The 21,551-nt window shown below is 34.0% G+C and overlaps 1 protein-coding gene across 1 annotated transcript in view; it reads left to right on the forward strand.

The window, feature by feature from the left end:
- Nucleotides 1-21,551, forward strand: part of NF1 (neurofibromin 1) — a 327,459-nt gene that overhangs the window by 218,508 nt on the left and 87,400 nt on the right. Inside the window, exons 37-42 of the mRNA XM_014548834.1 lie at nt 5,667-5,729; nt 10,536-10,694; nt 11,214-11,311; nt 12,569-12,715; nt 14,081-14,227; nt 17,182-17,292. Coding sequence (XP_014404320.1) covers nt 5,667-5,729; nt 10,536-10,694; nt 11,214-11,311; nt 12,569-12,715; nt 14,081-14,227; nt 17,182-17,292 — 725 coding nt within the window. The remainder of the gene's footprint in view (nt 1-5,666; nt 5,730-10,535; nt 10,695-11,213; nt 11,312-12,568; nt 12,716-14,080; nt 14,228-17,181; nt 17,293-21,551) is intronic.

Here is a 21,551-nt window from a genome sequence, read left to right on the forward strand (position 1 = left end):
TGTGTGTGTGTGTGTGTGTGTGTGTGTGTGTGTGTGTGTATATATATATATATATATATATATAAATAAAATGGAATATTATCAGCAATAAAAAATGAGGCCCTAACCGGTTTGGCTCAGTGGATAGAGCATCGGCCTTCAGACTGAAGGGTCCCAAGTTCGATTCTGGTCAAGGACATGTACCTTGGTTACGGGCACATCCCCAGTGGGGAGTGTGCAAGAGGCAGCTGATCTATGTTTCTCTTTCATCAATGTTTCTAACTCTCTAGCCCTCTCCCTCCCTCTCTGTAAAAATCAATAAAATATATTTTAAAAAACAACAATAAAAAATGAGGAAATCCTACCATTTGTGATAACATGGATGGCCCTTGAAGGCATTATACTAAGTGAAATAAGTCAGAAAACACAGATACTGTATGATCTCACTTATTTGTTGAATCTAAAAAATACTGATAAAGAGATCAGACTTGTCAGGGGGAATTGGAATAAGGTGGTCAAAAGGTACAAATGTTTAATTATAAGATAAATAAGTACTAGGAATATAAGGCACAACATGATGACTGAGACAATACTGCTGTATGATATATAGGAGAGTTTTAAGGAGAGTAAATCCTAAGAGTTCTCATCCCAAGGAGAAATTTTTTTCCTTCTTTATATTGTATCTGTATGAGAAGATGAATGTTAGTTGAACCTAAATCAAACCATTATGCTGTATGCCTTAAACTTATACAGTGATGTATGTCAGTTATTTCTCAATAATACTGGGGAGGGGCATGTAATATGTTTGTGGCAGGTTTTCCCAGGATAGAACAATTTGTTTATTTTATGTAGAATGCTACTTATAAAATACTAGAGGCCCAATGCATGAAATTTGTACAATACTAGGCCTCCCTTCCTCCGGCTGCCAGCACTGGCTTCCCTCTGGCCCCTGGGACCCGGGCTTCCCCCCAGCCACTGGCAGGCACCCGGGACTTGGGCTTCCCTTGCAGCCCCGGCTTTGTTTGGAAGGTCGTCCAGAAGGACATCCGGTCTAACTAGCATATTACACTTTTATTATTACAGATATTGCATCATTCAGATCACATTATTTGTCTTTCTCACACTAGTACTGCAAGTAATGATTCTCATGTCCATAGTCATCCCTACTGGAGGAAATAGGTATTTGTTCTTTTATGGTTTCCACTGTGTTTTTCAATTGCATATACAGTTTCAGGAATTATTCACTCCAAGGGAGATTAATACAAATCCACTTATCCTGTTTAAACTGTGATTCTGGAAGAAACATTAGTGGGTTTGGAGTTTGGGACAGGGGTGGGTATAGGGGAAAGAAATTATGCATTTACTAACACCAATGCCTTTGTGTTTCTATCTTTGCAGTTATCCCAGCCATTTGTTTTTGTCGTTGCTTAGAGACATTAGCAAGATCAGTGGAATTACCATTTTAAAAAGCTGTTTCAGGCCGCTCTGTGTAAAAATTGTCCTCATTCCCATTTATATTGATGTATCTGTGATATCTATAAAAAATTTTCATCATATACATAGATTAGAGTCCCAGTGCATGAAATTTGGGCATGGGTAGGGTCCCTAGCGGCTGCTAGCCGGGGTCTCCCTTCCCCAGGCCATCGGCCAGGGGGGAGAGGCCACAGGCGGTTGGCCAACCGGCCCCACCCCCTGGTAAAACTCCCAGTTGAGCTCCCAGTCAAGGGAACAATTTGCATATTAGACTTTTATTATATAGGTCTAGAGGCCTAGTGCACAAAATTTATGCATGGAGGCGGGAGGGAGGTTGTCCCTCAGCTCGGCCTGCACCCTCTCGCAATCCGGGACCCCTTGGGTAGGGTCCCTAGGCCTGGCCAGTGATCAGGGCCTATCGGAGCTTTCCTTCCCCTGGCTGGCCCCGCCCCCAACACTGCTTGCCATCTGTGCAGCGCTGCCTTTCTCCCCGTCACCGGTCGCCTCCCTCTGTGGGCAACAGGCGTGGGGTGCGATTGTTTGACTGGCCTGGGCCCTCCCTCTGTGGGGTGATCGCTGGCCGGCCCTGCACACCCGCCACAGCGTCGCTGGCTGGTGGTCTGGGCCTCCCTCTGTGGCTGCCAGCCAGCTGGCCTGGGCCTCCATTTGTGGCGTGATCAATCACGGGGCTCCTCGATCGATCACCCAGCAGAGGGAGGCCCCACCCACCTGGCCAAGGCTCCGTGATCGTGGAGCTCCCGCCCCCATCGATTGCCTGCATGCCAGTGCGTGTCATAGTGTGGTCGTCTGGAAGATCATTCAGACGGTCGTTCTGCTATTCGGTCGTTCTGTCGATTTTCATATTACACTTTTATTATTATAGATGGTAAAGCATACTTAGCATTAAAACTCTCAACTTATCCTGACTTTTTCTGCCTTTTCAAAATAGTTCAAGGAAGCTTAGGAGAATCCCACATAATTTTTTCAGATAGTTAAATCTCAGAATAGAGTGTGGTATAGTTATGACAAGAATACAGCTTAATACAGTGAATAATAGCCTCTCTTGGGCATTATTCAGATTTAGCTTTAAATCTAATTCAGTAATTCTGTTTGAAAAACAGATAAGACATAGGGCACACATATAAAAAATAGTCCGGGTCAACTTCTTGTTGGCCTAGTACAGTGATGGCGAACCTATGACACGCGAACTCATTTTTTTGGTTGATTTTTCTTTGTTAAATGGCATTTAAATATATAAAATAAATATCAAAAATATACATCTTTGTTTTACTATGGTTGCAAATATCAAAAAATTTCTATATGTGACACGGCACCAGAGTTAAGTTAGGATTTTTCAAAATGCTGACACGCCAAGCTCAAAAGGTTCGCCATCACTGGCCTAGTAGTAACTCTTTTCAGAGAGCAAATGAATTTCTAAAGTTGCAGTGACTTTGACTTTTGCTAGTTAATAGTATTGACTACCTATTTGATTACATGTTCTAGTAGATTTCAGTGTACATTCTTTATGTAGTCGTTATCCTAAAAGAAAACATGCTTTTTGTATCATCAGCAAACTTGGAGTCCAATTTAAGACCATGCTTCTGATAAGGTGACAGGAACAGGGCTTAGCACTTAGTGAGTCCTTAGGAAATATTTAATGGAGGAATAAATTCCCTGATTCGTCCCACCCAAGTAAGCAAGATTCTAGGTAGCTTTCATAGTTAGCAAGGAAGGATAATAGTGAAAATAATTCAGAAAATAGAGGCAGGTGATAATTGGTGGCTTATTAAACACTATGTGTTGTGTTTTTTAAAGCAGTCCATAATAAAATACCCTGTGTTATAATAGACCTGAATTACCATATTTAAATTGCACATAAAATTATTCTCTTTAAGAATACTATTTAAATGTTGTGTCAGTGAATTTTTTGAAGTATTGGGTACACTTGTTGGAATATTGAGTGCTATGGAGCAAAGGTATACTATGTTATTTATAAATAAGTTGCTTTTTAAAAGTGACTAGTAACAGACAATTTACATTTACTAGTTAAAAATAAAGATAGGAATAAAAGCTTTGATCTTAAGATATTCTTCCATTGAATCTCCTTCCAAATGTAGTTTTCCCCTTAGTTTGTTCTTTTACTTTTATTCATCTTCCCTCTTTTGGCTTTTTCCTGCCCTTTTGACTTTGGCAGTAACATAATGGTATCTTTGTACTTTTATGGTCTGTTGGGAGGAATAGTAGTCGATTGTTTTTTGTTGTTGTTTTTCCCCCTACAATAAACATGGTTCCTGCTTTGAGACCTACTGGGGAAATTTTGAAAGCTAAGTGAGAATTATTGCTACCTAATAAACTTCTCTGAGCTTTTGCTCTTTTTAATTGAGTTCATATTTTTGACCGTTAAGCCTTTTCCAAGTCATGCTTTAACCAGATCTCTTATATGCTTTCTTGCTTAGTAGACTGGGTTAAGGTTACATGAGAAGAGCCAGATAACTGTGAACAGTGTAGATTTATAATTAAAGCATTTTCTTGTGTATTTACACTTTTCTTCCTGATAGTTTTGGAATAATGAGAAAATAATTTCCAGAATAGATATTCTTAAATTATGGTGAGAACATTCTGAGAAAGAGCTAAATATTATAATTCTAAATATTATCTTTTCTCAGTAAATCTGCTTCTCCAAACAGAAGTAGTTTACACAGATTTTTAACGCAATAAATGATAGTTACATACCATAATTTTAAAAAGTGTATAAAACTGCATTTTTTATGATATGTTTAGTTACTATTGGCTTTGTAGGTAGTCTAAGGTTTGTATGTACCAAAGCTCCATAAGAAAAGGACGGTGTCTTCCTATTTTACTGCTGCCTCCCAATGCCTAGAATGGTATCTAGCATGTAGATGCACAACTACTATTTGGGTGGATGTATGTACAGATGGATGAGCAAATGTCAAAGTAACTTTAAGCCTAAGTTATTATGGGTTATGGTATTGAATGCACATAATTTTTAGAATAAAATGCCATGTATGGTGGATTACATAATTCTAATTTGGTTTTTAAAATATTTTTAAAGTAATTGTTGTGCCTGGTCTAGTCCAATCAGGAGTATTTTAATTTAAAAATAACTCTTTGACCTAGTACAGTGGTCGGCAAACTCATTAGTCAACAGAGCCAAATATCAACAGTACAACGATTGAAATTTCTTTTGAGAGCCAAATTTTAAACTTAAACTATATAGGTAGGTACATTGTTATTAACTTAATTAGGGTACTCCTAAGGCTTAGGAAGAGCCACACTCAAGGGGCCAAAGAGCCGCATGTGGCTTGGGAGCCACAGTTTGCCAACCACGGACCTAGTAGAAGCTTTGAGAGATTAAACCAATATGTCTCTGTGGGTTTTGATGGTTTTTTCTTTTGGGTTTATTTTTTAAGGCCTTCTGATAAATGGTCAAATATGTAAAAAGTTTTAAGTAGCCTTACAATTTTATTCTATAATTTTCTCTGCAGTTTCTTCACTTTAATATTAATTAATGCTTATTTCTAGTTGAGCTGATAACATTCTTCTCCCAGATGTTGCAGAGCTTTTAACCTTCTCTGGTTAGAACTATTTTAGGAAGTAGCCTAGAAACAGAAAAATGTGAAATTTTAAGAGTAATATTTCTTAGAGAGATTTTTTAATTCAGAATCTCTAAAGTGAATCTTTCTATTATATTTAGTCATTCAATGTTTATTTTTAATCAGTAGACTTTAAATTAAATATCAGCTATTGAAAAAAGAACTTTAAGTCAATTGAAGGATACACAGAGAAGTATTTTATATCAAGAAAAAAAATCATGTAGACATGTTTTAATTGTGTGATCTATTTGTAATCAACATTTCCTATAAAATTTATCAAAAGCTAGGAATTAACTGAAATGTAAATATAAATATCCTCAAATCCACTTGGGGAGAGCTTTTCTATGATTTATAGCCAGAAATAGTAGATATGATTATCTCAACATTTCTTGCTCTTTATTTAGTGCTTTGGCTTAAAAATGTATTAAAAATTTAAATCCAGAAATAAAATTCATCCCTCTAAATTCAGTTGATTTATAATTTTTTGTTGATTCCATTTGTGTTACATTGATCGTGTAATTTTATGTACAAGCCAACATTGTTTTTGTTGCTGTATGTAGTTGGTGCTGTGACTTGTTTGTGCTCATCTCTGTTCTGTAGGCAACTTGCCACTCCCTACTGAATAAAGCTACAGTAAAAGAAAAAAAGGAAAACAAAAAATCAGTAAGTTTGGAGAACTTTTTATTAGCTGTTTCTTTCAAAGCAAAACCAAAATCTTTTGCTGTTTGTTAAGAACATCTTCACTTCAGCCTATTTGACCTCCACTGTAAAATCATTCTACTAATTCTGGCACAAAATAGCTTTCATTTCAATTAACCCTGGAATTAAGTTACATTGAAACATTCTCTGTGTTCCTTTGGTTTGATTTATCCCAAAGGCATTTTGGGGGCATTTGTTACATTGGATATCTCTGGTTTAATTTTATTATTGTTATTTTTAAAAATTGTAAATGAATGCAAAAGAAACTTAATTTCAAGGCCTTAGGAAATGCTGACTCTCTTCATTCTTGCTTCTTATTTGAAGTGATGTGAGTGGTTTCTTTTTCTAGAAATGAAAGATTTTTTTAATTGATAGAAGTATATGGAGGGGAAGTATCACTTTCTAAATTTATCTAAAAGTTGCTAAATTTTAATTTTTACTTTTGATATTTTTATCTAGACCATCCCAGCCAGAATTTAGATATTTGTGCTTAGATTATAAAAATCTTAAAAACCACTTTTACCTTAGAGAAAATCACTATTAAACTATTGGAACTGAGAACATACTACTTTTGAAATTAAGGAAAACTCATTGAGTCTATATTTGTAGAGAAATACCTCATTTTGCAAACATGATATGAATATACTTCCTGCTACTATGAATTTGCCTAATTTAAAAGGAAGAAAATTAGGGTAATCAAGATTATTTTTTTCCAATGAGTGAAATTTGTCCAAAATACAACATGCGTTCATTTAAAATTTGCCATTATCTGTCAGTATGACTTATTCAGCAGGCACTATATTTGTACATATAATCTAATAATTCTAGAGAAATAGGTAAAGGAAACCTTTAGGAGCCATGTAGGTAGTTAGCTTAAAAAGGTATAATTTAGAGTATATATCTGGTTTCATCTTTCATTCTGTGTTTAAGCTTTCCATATAATAATAAATTTCTGTTTTAAATTTAGAACTAAATTAAAATTTGGAAACATATGCTTTCATATCCATTCAGTATTCACTTTATGTTAAGTAAATTTGACCAGCTGTGAGAAAATGAATTGGGTTGGATGGCTATCTTGCTTAATAAAAACATTTCTTTCTAATGCTTCCGCCTTCTAATTCTCAGCATACATGGGCTTAACATAATATACACCATCATTGTTGAAATTAATTTGCTGTTTCTAACACTCTTGTTTAGTGTTTTACTAATGCCATTGTGTAGTGTATCACATAAATTAAAATTCAGGCTTTCTGTGTTTCTATCTAGAGCATGTTTTTTAGCCTTCCTAACATTACTTTATTTATTAAGATTTGTCTAAAATTGTTCCTTGAAATGTGTGTTTTTTTTTCCCTACTAGTGTTATTTTCAGATTTTTTTGTTTAAGTGTCTTGAGTGACACCAATTTTGGAATGTGTTTCTCAGCACAGGTGATATGAGGTCCTCATGGAAACAAAGGGGATATAATTGGTAATTTGAGATATTTTAGAACATGTTCCAACGTATGAAGACAGTATAGTCAATATAAATTTAAAATGCTGATTTATGGAGTTATGGCTTAACAGAATCTAATGATATTTTAAAAGCAAGCTTTCTTTTGGGGTATGTTTATCATGGATGGGAATATATAAAATATATAGAGAAGATTCTGGTTTCTGCTATGTAGCTGTATAGTTGTGTTATAGGAAATTGTTTTTTATACTCAAATATATAATGTATAATTGAGAAGTTAATTGCCTCCCTAACTCAGGTAATTAAATATGTAGAGGTAGCAATCCTCTTGCTGATGTATAGTTTATGACTGCATTTATTTGTAACATGTAGTTCAGTTTTCATTAAGGGGAAAAAGTCAACATTTGACTGAGAACTGGTTCCAGCATACACGCTGGCCCAACTTTGACCTTTATGCAGAATATCTTTTGAATCCAAATTAGATTTTTACAGATTAAGAAAACAAATGAGTATATGTATATTATGAGATAAAACTACATTGGTGTTAATTAGTGGTGAAAGAAAGAAATATGTATTGATACTGATTATATTTCAACAGGTTTTAGTTTTAAAATCTAGTGATACTATCATCAGTGAGATACATAATTAGATGATACATGAAATAATGTGTGTTTCTGATGTGTGGATTCTTTGAGTTTTGAAATGAATTATTTTTGGAGATGTAGAAGATAGTGAATGTGTAGTACTTTTGTATATTCTCTTTTTAGGAAGTAATTTACTCAAATTTTCATTAAATTCTGAGACTGAGTAGTATTAGGTATAAATGTGAGTCATATGTTAAAACTTCTTTGTCCTAGAGCAGTAAGTATAAATCAGGTATAAATGTGAGTCATATGTTAAAACTTCTTTGTCCTAGAGCAGTGGTCGGCAAACTCATTAGTCAACAGAGCCAAATATCAACAGTACAACGATTGAAATTTCTTTTGAGAGCCAAATTTTTTAAACTTAAACTATATAGGTAGGTACATTGTTATTAACATAATTAGGGTACTCCTAAGGCTTAGGAAGAGCCACACTCAAGGGGCCAAAGAGCCGCATGTGGCTCGCGAGCTGCAGTTTGCCGACTACGGTCCTAGAGAAAACCAGTAAATAGCTACTTTCAAAATGTATTTAAAAAGAACTCTCCATGTGCATGTGAGTTATTGATTTTTTAAAGACACTTTCATAGCAGGTTAGTATTTTATAAATTAACTGGTTCTCTGGAAACCAAACTATCTTTTAGCTTTTAAAAACCATTTCAGGATTGATTTTAATTGATTAAACGTAATATATATTGATTTTAAAAATAACAACAACAACCTATTTGAAGTTGAATATAAAACAGTTTTTAATCCTCTTCTTGCTAACTCACTCCTTAAAGGCTTTAAAATTTTGTAGGTTTGTTGACATGTTTCTTCTGTTTTAAAATTAAATTTGGGGGGTTCTAAAAGAACCTCTCAGTAGCTGTGGTGGTCTTTGAATATTCTGAAACGGTGTGAAGAATTTTGTCTGTGTGTAGTTATATGTTCATTTTTTCCTGTTCCTATTCTTTCAGTGGTTAAACACTGTACTAGAGTGTGAAAGCACTTGAATATTCTTCTTACTTCTACTTCTAAAACTGTATTTCAGCTAAAAATAACTCTAAAACAGTATTTCGGTTTGAAAGCCATTCTACTAAGGCTGTTATATTTAGCTGCTTTCACCAGTTTCCCCTAATTTAAGTGTAAGGTTCTTCATGCAATGTCACTCCAAGTACTCTAACACAAGAAAAGCTTCTAAGATACATAGCATAAATGAAGGAGAGAATTCGTTTAACTCACCTTTGTTATCACCTCTTAACAAAGATTTTCTTTGGCTTAAAATATCATTTTCTACTTTTAGTAATTCCCGATCAGATATGATAGAAAAGTATTTTGAGATTTTAGGCAGTGAATAAAAACACATTTAAAATGTATACCACTGAAGCACTAAAGGGAGTAGAATGAAATGAAATCATCCTTATTCTTTCCAGAGTTAATCTGGATTCAGTGGGCCTTGTAAATTCATAGGAGATGTATTACTTCATTGAGGCATTGTGAAGAACATCAGAGTTATGTGAGGTTCTGCACATAAATCCCTTTTCTCATTTCCCCCAGTATCCTTTGAAATGCAGCTTCGTCCCTGGAATCCCAGAATGCTGAATGGAGTGATGTGGCTTTGCCATTATAGTGGCTTTGCTTTAAGCAGCAGCTAGCCATACTAAGCAAGAAAGGTTGTATCTGTAAAAAATGTAAATTTCCAATTATTGGGGCTGAGCCGGTTTTATAAACTTTCCAAATCTAATCTATTACTTTACCTTCAAAGTAGAATGTTTATAAAGAGACAATAAATTCATTTAAAATATTGGGCTCACATTGCTTTCCAGTGTGGCCAACCATTTCTTGAATGCATTATATATAGACTGGTCGAATGGTCGTTCGGTCTTAATGGTTACTTAGTCTTTTTTATATATATGTGTGTGTGTGTGTGTGTGTGTGTGTGTGTGTGTGTGTATGTATATGTATATGTATATATGTATGTAAATGTATGTATATATATATATATTTGACAGAATTATAAATTGAGGTACACGTAGGGGTTCTCTTTTCTGCTGGTGGGATCCTTTTTTCTTTTATGTCCCAAGAATTCCCATTCTTCCATAGTTTAAATAATAGATAGGTCCTTATATTATAAAGCATTCTGATGAAGAAAGGAACTGGCAATAATGTTACTTGTAAGTAAGTTTTTTCTCTCGATAGGAATCTAAGAAAATTAAGTTTTGTTTTGTACATGGAAAGCATTTTGCTCAAGAAATTTAATTATACGTGGTACACAACAAAACGTAAGTATTTACTATTAGGTATTAGATATTTAAGGGGTGTGCTGTTGAAAACTTAGCCATGTCTTAAGAGTTGACCATACTATCATGTCTTATTAATCTTGGTGAAAATTTGGTCTGCTTTTGTTACTCTTCAAACCTGCATTATAAACAAAAAAAATAAGACCTTTTTTCAGGCCTCTTCTACACAACTCACTTATGAGATTTTTCTTTTTTTCTTAGATATCTTTATTATGTTTTAAAATGAAGGCAAGAATTAAGGATGAGCTTTATTTACTGATGTTTTGGGAATAGGAAAAAAATAGAAATGTGTTGTTCATAAGGAAATTAGAGCTTTTGTTTAAAGTTTGACCTTTGAGTTCTTTCTTCCCATTTCCTTGTTTTAATTCAAACCACATATTCAATTCTCAACTCCTTGTTTTTAGGTGGTTAGCCAGCGTTTCCCTCAGAACAGCATCGGTGCAGTAGGAAGTGCCATGTTCCTCAGATTTATCAATCCTGCCATTGTCTCACCATATGAAGCAGGCATTTTAGATAAAAAGCCACCACCTAGAATCGAAAGGGGCTTGAAGTTAATGTCAAAGGTGAAGAATTATTTTGATAATCTGTTTTAAATTTCTCTTTCAACTACAATTTTAGAGTTTCATATTCACTGTGCTTCCTCTTGAGTTTATTTTCAAAACACCCTATAATTTTCACTTCTTTGCTTTTGTTTTATTTTTGTCTATATTACAAAGGAATTCATTAGACTGGTACCTAGGTATTATTATCAAGAGAAAATATTTTAGAAAATATTTTCCACATAGTCATACTGGAAATTCTGAAATGGAGACCAAAATGTGTACTGTATGATTTTTTTTGTTAAAAAATACATTAAAAATTTTAATATTCATTTTTATGCATGTAAATATTTGCATGCATATATAATTATATTTGGGGAAGAATAGAAACAACTTGTATTTGTAGAATGAGGAATAATTGATTTTTAACCACCAGTAGAAATTATATCGATGACAAAATTCATGTTTTTTAATGAACATACAAATGTGTAGACTTCATACAATAAATAATCTGACTCTTCATTACGTTGTTTCATTGTTTAGATACTTCAGAGTATTGCCAATCATGTTCTCTTCACAAAAGAAGAGCATATGCGGCATTTTAATGATTTTGTGAAAAGCAACTTTGATGCAGCACGAAGGTAAGCAGCCTGCTACTTAGTTGATTCTGTTTGAATCAAATATTTTCAGTTTAAAGTCAGTCCATGTACTTGTGTAGGGTTTTTTCTTTTCCCTCTGTAGGTCCAGAGCATAGTTAATCTTATTTTGCTCTAAAAGACAGTGATGAAGTAAATCCATATTCTTTATAATTTGGTAGTGATTTCCATATTTCAAAACCTGAACGGATTTTTGAAATATTACTAAAATAAAAGATTTAAGGGTACTACATTATGGAGCAGAGGAAGAAGGAAAAGATTCCTTTTAGTAAAAACACACACACACACACACACAAAAACAACTGAAACCAAAATGGTTCATATAGATAATGCATAACTGTAAAGTCACAATTTTTTAATGTTAGAATATTTTTGATACTTCAACTTGGAAGTGTATCTGAACTAAAACGTTACTCTTTGAACCAAATAATGCAGATGTATACAATTTTGTTCACGAGTAACTGGACAACTGTTGAACTTTTATGATTTTAGAAAACATGAGGTCTTTTAGATCTCCATAACTAAATAGTTGCTTTCTGTTTATCTCTGAGTTGTTGTTTTATCTGAAACTAGGGATTATATTTTATTTGCCTGTCTGAGTTGATTTTAGAGAAACAAATGAAATAGTTTATGAGAAAAGGCTTTATAAATGCAAGTTAATGTCCAGAATTCTACCTTTCCTGCAACTCTAGTTGATCTGATGCACAGTTTAAGCTCGACTCTGCAACTCTCTTCCAATTTTTCCATTATACTTTATACCAACTTCTTTCTAATTGGAGTTTAAAAGGTATATTGTTTGACTGCAAACCATATTGGGGAAAAAGTGAAGGTCAGCCCAGGATTCATAGTCTAGCTAGCAGATTGTTCATAGAAAGTTAAGAGAGCCAAGGCCCTGAGCCTGGCTGTGGCCTAATAGGTGATATGATTTGGGAGAGGTCTTTTGTCTTGTCTGGGCCTCCATTTCCTTATCTGTAAGTTACTGGCTTCTCTCCAAAGCCTCATCCATCTAAACTTTGTTTTTGTCTGACTTCAGAGCCTACTGTGAAGCTGTAGGCAGGGATCAGAAATAGAAAACCAAATTTCTCCTTGTCCCTTTTCTCGTGTAATGACAGTCATGTGTGAATAAGCCCTCAGTATTTGTAATCTCAGTTACTTCATAAAGTTGCTTTATATAAATTTAATTCACATATAGATATGAGTGTATCTGGTTTTTAAAATTCTAATGATTTTGTATTTTTGAAGGTTTTTCCTTGATATAGCATCTGATTGCCCTACAAGTGATGCAGTAAATCATAGTCTTTCCTTCATCAGTGATGGCAATGTGCTTGCTTTACATCGTCTACTCTGGAACAATCAAGAGAAAATTGGCCAGTATCTTTCCAGCAACAGGTAAGATTTCCCAGTCATGGGCATATTGAAAATTCTGTTTAAGTCTATAGTATATTTAAATTTATACTAATAAAATTATTGGTCATGAATAATGCTTTTTACTTTGCATCATCTTAGAATTAGAATTATGGTTTGGAAAAAGAAATGTAGACACTTTCTAAAAATATCTAGGCAAAAGGGTAAGTCATGTTAAATGATCAACAAGCTACAGAGGTTTTTTTAAAAAAATGTTAAGCTAAGAAACAACAAATTAGCCCTTTGGGTTTTGTGGTTTGCAAACTTATCATACATAATGTACTTTGAGACAGAAGTTTAAATTTACTAGAAGATCAATGAGTATTGGTATCTGAGGAGCAGATACAAAAGAAGTATAGAACATACTACAACAGAAATCCATGTCTACACTTAGCTTTAACACTCATTTTGCTGTATTACTTTAGATCTTTATATTTTATTTCTTGGGGGGAAAAGATTTTTCTTTCTATATAACTGACAAAATAAATGATAGGTACATATGTCATAAATATAAAAATTTTTATGTGTGTTTTCAAATTTTATAGAAACATTGAATATAGTCTCTTCACGCAATATTCTATTTGATATGTCTTATTTAACTTATGTTAATATTTCATTGATTGACTACATCAATTTATTTTTTGCATTTCCTAGTTGATGGATACTTATGTTTGTTTCCTGTTTTTCACTGTTTTAAATAGTGTTATAATAAAGAATTCCATACTTGTTTTCTTGTGTATTACCTAGATGTATAATTGCAGCATTCTGGGGTATACAGTCTCAACTTTACTAGATACCACCACATTGCTTTTCAAAGTGTACATGCTAATCCACACTTTGACCAGCACTGTATGAGAGTACCTCTTTATACACATTCTCACCAATGTTTGGCATTAGCAGATTTCATTTTTTTTTTTTACCAGTTTGATGTTTGTGAAATAGTATCTTGTTATTCTTACATAGTTTTAAGTATTTAATAGTTATTGAAAATCCATATTTAACCCTGGTTAAGCAGAAATATGATATTAGAGATAACATGGATTATTTTTATCCTGAGAAAAAGTGGATCAGAAGGTTACTTTTACTTACTAATTGCCCACTTAATGGTAATAGATTAAGAATACTAGAAAAATAAGAATTGTTTATGTAAATTTTATAGTTTGGGAGTGGTCCTATTTCTAAGAAGTCTCAGTGTATAACTTATAACCCCTGACATCTTTTTGGTGCTATTCACAAATCAGTAGAAACCCCCAGCTGACAGTGGAAGAAAAGGCAATGAATGACACTCTAAGAAATATGTACTGCTAAATGTGAACTGCTCCGTTTTTCTAAGCAGTTTGTTATATCTAGGGATCACAAAGCTGTTGGAAGACGACCTTTTGATAAGATGGCAACACTTCTTGCATACCTGGGTCCTCCAGAGCACAAACCTGTGGCAGATACACACTGGTCCAGCCTTAATCTTACCAGTTCAAAGTTTGAGGAATTTATGACTAGGTAAAGTACCACCTTGATTGCTTTCTTTTTGGTTGAGGTGCAAGCTTTACTACTAGGCCAGCTGTTCGATATGCTTATATTTTTGATAGAGAATTATCAGGAAAGATGTACCCAATAACTACATTGCCATGTTTTGGGATTTAACTTTTTTCTTACCTTTTATATTGTTGAAATATGCTTTGTTTTGATTTTCTTATTAAAATAATAGTATCTAATTGCATAGTACTTTTTCATGTTGCTTTGAGGTGTTTTGCATTAATACTTATAAAGGAGTGTGAATAACATTATTTTCATACTATAGTTAAAGAAAATACAATAATATTGTAGTAACTATTTATGGGGTCAGGTGGGTACTTGAAATATTTGGGGAACCACTTTGTAAAGTATATGATTATCTAATCACTATGCTATACACCTGAAACTAATATAGAATAATATTGAATGTAACTGTAATTGAAATATTAAAAAAATATATATAGCTCAAAATGAACAACTAATTTGCCCAAGATTCCACATCTAATTCATAGATCCTTTGGTTCTAAGTGCTGAACTCTTTATACCACACTGCAACATTTTTCAGAACCCTCCTAAAAGTTAATAGTATTTAAATTGAGACTCAGAAAATTAGTATACTTCAATATTGCTATAAGATTTTACATATAATGTGCCTTGCATTGTAAGTGTTTGTTATTAATCATATTACATACACAGTAACTCTCCCTTGTCCACAGTTTAGCTTTCCACAGTTTCAGTTACTTATGGTCAAATGTAGTCTGAAAGTACTAAATGAAAAATTCCTGAAATAAATAATTCATACGTTTTAAATTATGCGCTGTTCTGAGTAGTGAGATGAAATCTCGTGCTGTCCTGCTCTGTCCTTCCTGGGATGTGCATCATCCCTTTGTTTAGTATATCCACGCTGTATATGCTACCTACCTGTAGGTCACTTAGTAGCTGTCTTGGTCATCAGATAAACTATTGCAGTGCTCATAGTCAAGTACCCTTATTTTACTTAATAATGAACACAAAGCCATTCAAATAGGTTTTATTATAATATATCATTATAATTGTTCTATTTTATTATTACTTATTATTGTTTTTCTCATACTGTGCCTAATTTATAAACTGAACTTTATTATAGGTATGTGTGTATAGGAAGAAACAATAATATATTTATAGGGTTTGGTACTATTTGTGTTTTCAGGCATCCACTGAGGGTCTTGGAACGTGTACCCTAGGAATAAGGGGGAGTTACTGTAGGTCATAGTTCTTTCAGTACACATAACTTCAATTCTTTGATATTGTTGAAAAATGTATGAATTCATAACAATCTCCTTTCTAGCTTAATGTTTATGTTTAACTCTGTTATATTGTTCTCAGTGTAACAAATATTTATTCCTATTAATTAAAATGAATATTTTCCACACAAAGCTTTCATCTTGCCTTATTGAAAATTACATAATGCAAAAATATAAACCTATTTTTTTATTCAGTATTTCTTAGGATGTCCTACCTATTTGTCTAAGGAAACGTCATTACTCCTTTTACCTAAGACCCTACCTTCCATTACAAACAATCTTCTGTGCTTTTGATGACTAAATGATTTAATATGTGTAAGATACTTAGAACAGTGTCTGATATACTATATATAAAATACTTTAATAAATGTTAGTTGTTATTGCTCTCTTCTACGTTCCCATTAATGCTCTTTAAGACCCATTTTTCTTTTTTTTAAATGAGGGTAGCTTTATAATTTTCTCAACTATAAAAATAAAAATTATTAAATTATTTAAAACAAATCTAAAAAAAAAAGTTAAAAATTTTTGTTACTTTGCCTCTTAGAGATAATTCAGTTAACATTTGGCAAATAGTCTCCCAGTCATTTATACACATGTGTACCTATTGCCCTTTTCAAATGATATCTAGGTTGTTTCCATTAATATTAAACAAATGTTAACCTGGTACCAGCAACATTGTGGAATGAGATAATATAACTTCCCCTCTCTCTCGTGCCCCAGATACAAGACACATAGAAATATTAGGTAAAAGAAAATACGTTTTAAAATAAGTTATTTTAAAAATAAAATAATTTTTATTATTATTTTATTTTCTGGAAGATAATTTCTGAGCAAATGAACTAGCACCCAGTCAGGGCAGAAACATAATGAAATGGAAAATATGAAAGAAGTTAACAGAGGTTAGATGATAGAATAGGAAGGTCCAATGTGTCTAGTTGGTGTTTCAGAAATAGAGCTTAGAGAGAATAGTGAAGAGGTAATATTTGAAGAGACAACAGATGAGAATTTTCCAAGGTTGGTGAATGACATAAATCGCAGGTTAAAGACACACACTGAGTGTTCAGCAGAATAAATAAAAAATAAATCATGATTTTTTCAGAAATAAATCCACATGGGAATTTAATATATGATAAAAGTGGTATTCAGAATCAGGCAGATTAGAATGGACTGTTAATAAATGGTGGTGATACAATTGAGTAACTATCTGGAAAAAGATGCTTATACCAGTCGTGAGAATCAACTCCCATGAAGAAGAAAATATGGGCAAAGGAAGGCCTTTCTCATTCAAAATCAATAAACCAGAAAAGAGTTGATAATCTGAACTCTTAAAAATCAATAAATTAATACTCAAAAGCTTCTTTCTGGAAAAAAAAATACCATGATTGAAAACAATTGTATGGTAAATATCCTTGTCCACTAGTTTTCTTAAGGTAGTCCTAAGAACTACTCTTTGTTGTTCAAAGAGTGACACCTTGAAAATTTTGGTACATGTTGTCAAGTTGCCCTTCAGAGAGAGGGAGAAAGACACCTATCTACTTCTCTTAATATTTTGTCATTTTGCATATTTTATCATTGGTCTGATTGTAGATTTTCCTAAGTACTCAATGGACAATATAAAGCCTATGACTCACTCTGTTCTTTTTTTTTTTCTTGCAGGCATCAAGTACATGAAAAAGAGGAGTTCAAGGCTTTGAAAACATTAAATATTTTCTACCAAGCTGGGACTTCCAAAGCTGGGAATCCTATATTTTATTATGTTGCACGAAGGTAAGAAATACTACGTTGTAGTTTCTCTTAACAGAATTTTTTAAAATGATAGCAAATGTAGAGAGACAGCAAGTTTGGTTTTCCCCATTTGACTTTACTAGAATTGAAAACAAGTTTACCTGGGAGAATATAGCTGGGTAAATAGCCATCCTGCCCCAAAATGATGCTGAATGTATTAGAAATTGCTTTTTATACTACCTATTTTATATTGGCTTCTTTTTCCTACATCAGTTTAAAAAAAATGTTTTTATTGATTTCAGAGAGGAAAGGAGAGAGAGAGAGATAGAAACATCAATGATGAGAGATAATCATTAATCGGCTGCCTTCTGCACACCTCTTACTGGGGATCGAGCCCACAACCCAGGCATGTGCCCTGACCGGAATCCAATCGTGACCTCCTGGTTCAACCACTGAGCCACACCACCTGGGCTCTACATCAATTTTTTATACTACCTACAGTGGAGTAATTACCAAGAGTAAAAAAATCATAAAGAATCTTCTGTTTTCAGGTGTATTCTGAGTAAACTATATCCACAACATAATAATCTGACTTTTTTTTAAAAGCAGAAATGAATTTTTAAGTGTCTTTCTGAGAATTTTTAGTAATATGCTGTATAAGACAGCATCAGTGTGATTTAACAAATAATTCAGAGAAGCTGTGGGAAATTTCTCTAAAGACAGTATAGGTGACAGCTTAGAAAATTGATTGTTTATTCATGCTGTCTTCAGTTAAAGCTAGTTCCGAGAAAGCTTTTATGGAAATGATGTGAACTCCTTCTTAACAATAGGTATGATGCTTGCATTGCTTCCCCTTCCATTGTTTTTTCTTTCTGCTTCATTCTGTCTTTTGAGAACTCATCTGTGACATTATTTGGTCAGTTTTACTTTTTCCCACTTAGCATGACATAAACTCATGATTAATTGAACCTTAGAGACAATGTGATGTAATAGAGAGACCATCGGCTTTGGAATCTCAAGGACTTTAGTCTTAGTTTTGCTATTCGCTTGCTATAGGAATTACTCTGAGTTCCTGAATTTAACATAAGTTGAAGAATTATGTCAGTAGACTCAATAGCCATGGGTGGCAAAAACTTGGCAGTGTGTAAAAAACAAATGGAGGTTGAGAAATAATGGGAAAAGAGTGAAGACAGGAAGGTGAAAGATCGGAAACTCACTTAATCAGATAATTCAAATAGCGTTAAGACCAAGAAGTCCCAAGAACTGGGTTGTTAGGGTATCAAGAAAGTATAGAAACTTGCATTTATCCTTAGCTTGCCTCTTTAACAACTCTGAATAACAATTCTTCACCTTCCCATGAAAGTCTTCTCTCCAACTTCATCTCAGTTGCTGTGTCTAAATTGTTTAAGGTAAATTTTTTTTTATAATTGAGATGAACCATATTTATATTCTCACCTAATCTTTAATACAAGTTGTGTATTTTGACTTTGCCTAATTTGGCTAAATAATGAAAAGTAAAACATTGGTATGAGAGGTAAATAGATGTGTGTCCTCCTCTCTCTTACTAGTTTATAAGTAGCAAGGTTTCTCAGAAACCTCAAAACAGGGTATTTTCTTCAGGATGAGATACTGTAAGATTGTGTCCCTTCTCTATAATGATCTGGTAAGGCCAAATGAAGATGGAATGGGCCTGATGCATACACCCTCTGGGGTTAAATCAGTGGGATTTCCAGGAAACCTGTCTAATATGGTGACTCGAGGGTGCTGAGGATTCCCAGCTGTACTGCTTATTAGCTGTATAATCATAGGCAACAGAGTCATGTTGAAAAACAAACAAAAAATAAGAAAAATCAAAGAAACCTCAAATATACTCTGTACAGAATTTTATAGGTCACAAAAACTTCATGGGAGAGGCAGACAGGAAACTATGAATCTGCTGCCAATTTTAGATTTCAATCCTTTCAGTTTTTTCCTTAGATCTAGAGCTCTTCCTGGCCTCATTTTCACCTGGTGGGGAGCCCTAGCTCCAGGACAGAAGAGCACACAGTGGCTCAGAGCAGAGAGCCCAGTTCCTCCACTGGACAAGGCCACATTGTAGTGAGGGCCTTGTCTCTGTACAGCTAACTTGTCAGAGAACACTTGGATTCTCTTTTGCTATTGCTATGATTCTGTGACTTAGACTACCATGTATTAGTCTTTTGAGCTGTGGATTTCAGTGTCCTTACAGATAGTCCAGACATTTCAGACTTCTAATGTCCAAAACTTAATTCACTGTATATTTAAATCAACTTCTTCACACCATATTCTCTTTCTCAATAACATTCCCATCTCTTCCCATTCTAGAACCCTAGTCATGTAAAATTCTTCCCTCTTTCTTTTATCTTCCTCACTATCAGTTACTACATTTTAATTTTAGAAATGAGATCGTGACAAATCAATTAAGTTGTTTTAGTTAGGCCTTTACTATTGCAAAGAAGTCATTCTCTTGAGATGATAGGCCTCAGGAAATACATGCATTAAAGTAGATTCTGGAAAAAGGGGGGCGGGGGCAGATTCTGCCCAGGTGGAGGCAGAACTGGCTGTCCATCATGCTCTTTGACTCTCTCTTGACTTCACATTCAACTCTGCATCATGACTTTCCTCTTTATGTATCCTTTCAGCTTTAGCTCCAGTTAATAACTCCTTTATTACCTCAGTATTGCACACTTCAAATTACAGAAAGGAGCTGTGGTTCAGCTAAAAAAAATAAATCTGTTTGGCAAAGCATTTAATGCTACATACAGGTTAGACCAGGGGTGGGCAAACTTTTTGACTCCAGAAAGGAACTGTGGTTCAACTAAAAAAATAAATCTGTTTGTCAAAGCATTTAATGCTACATACTGGTTAGACAGTAGATTTCTGGCTGTCTCTAAGTCAAGAACATGCTTCTAGCCCAGCAGTCTTGTGATTCAAAATGACTACCTAGTGCTATTCCTTCATCAGGAGCTTTCCTTAGGTATGTGTTTCAAATTTTTGTTTTGTTTTTTTTTTTATTGGATCTTAATGGTTTAATGTTAATTTTAGGTACCTTACAGATGTATTTTGAAACCATTTCCGCACTGCCATCACGGAGATTCTCTTATTAGCTCTTATCTGTACTAATGCAGCATTATCCTCCTACTCCTAATCCCCAGATAACTACTTCCAGTTCACCTTAGCATGCTTCTCTAGGAGGTTTCCAGAAAACTAATCTCATCTGTCTCGTTGTGTCACATAGCACCATTGACTCCCCATATAAAGCCCAGATTCATTCAGGCATGCAAGGAAAGGGCTTCTTAATTTTGACCTTGGTTAGTTTCTGATCTTTTCTTGCTATTTGCTCGCATATACTTATACTCCTGCCCTGTAGTAGTTTAAGTGCCATAAATACAAAAGGACAATTTTTGCAGTGTTGTCCAGCAGTCTTGTGATTCAAAATGACTACCTAGTGCTATTCCTTCATCAGGAGCTTTCCTTAGGTATGTGTTTCAAATTTTTGTTTTGTTTTTTTTTTTATTGGATCTTAATGGTTTAATGTTAATTTTAGGTACCTTACAGATGTATTTTGAAACCATTTCCGCACTGCCATCACGGAGATTCTCTTATTAGCTCTTATCTGTACTAATGCAGCATTATCCTCCTACTCCTAATCCCCAGATAACTACTTCCAGTTCACCTTAGCATGCTTCTCTAGGAGGTTTCCAGAAAACTAATCTCATCTGTCTCGTTGTGTCACATAGCACCATTGACTCCCCATATAAAGCCCAGATTCATTCAGGCATGCAAGGAAAGGGCTTCTTAATTTTGACCTTGGTTAGTTTCTGATCTTTTCTTGCTATTTGCTCGCATATACTTATACTCCTGCCCTGTAGTAGTTTAAGTGCCATAAATACAAAAGGACAATTGTTGCAGTGTTGTTTATAGTGGGGGGAAAAAGGGAAAACCATTTAACTATGTTTCAAAAGGGAAATTATTGAATAAATGATGATAGTTCTCTATTATGGAGTAATATGCAATATGTTAAAGTTTATTTTGCTTGTTATAAGTGACAGAAACAAAATTCAAACTTGTATAAGCCAAAAGGAGTATCAGTTGACACGTGTACCTAAGAAGATCAAGAGATGGACTGGCTTCTTGCATGACTACATGCAGCGTTTAGAACAGTGTCACATGGAGATCATCTGTCTTCTCTATCTCTTGACTCTACTTTCTTTGTGTTGATTTTATTCTTAAACAGCTCTTTCTAAACTGGTCACAGTGGTTTGTGTTCTCCCAGCTTAACA

Source organism: Myotis brandtii, unplaced genomic scaffold (genome assembly GCF_000412655.1).
Source record: "Myotis brandtii unplaced genomic scaffold, ASM41265v1 scaffold523, whole genome shotgun sequence".
NCBI classification, from domain to species: domain Eukaryota; kingdom Metazoa; phylum Chordata; class Mammalia; order Chiroptera; family Vespertilionidae; genus Myotis; species Myotis brandtii.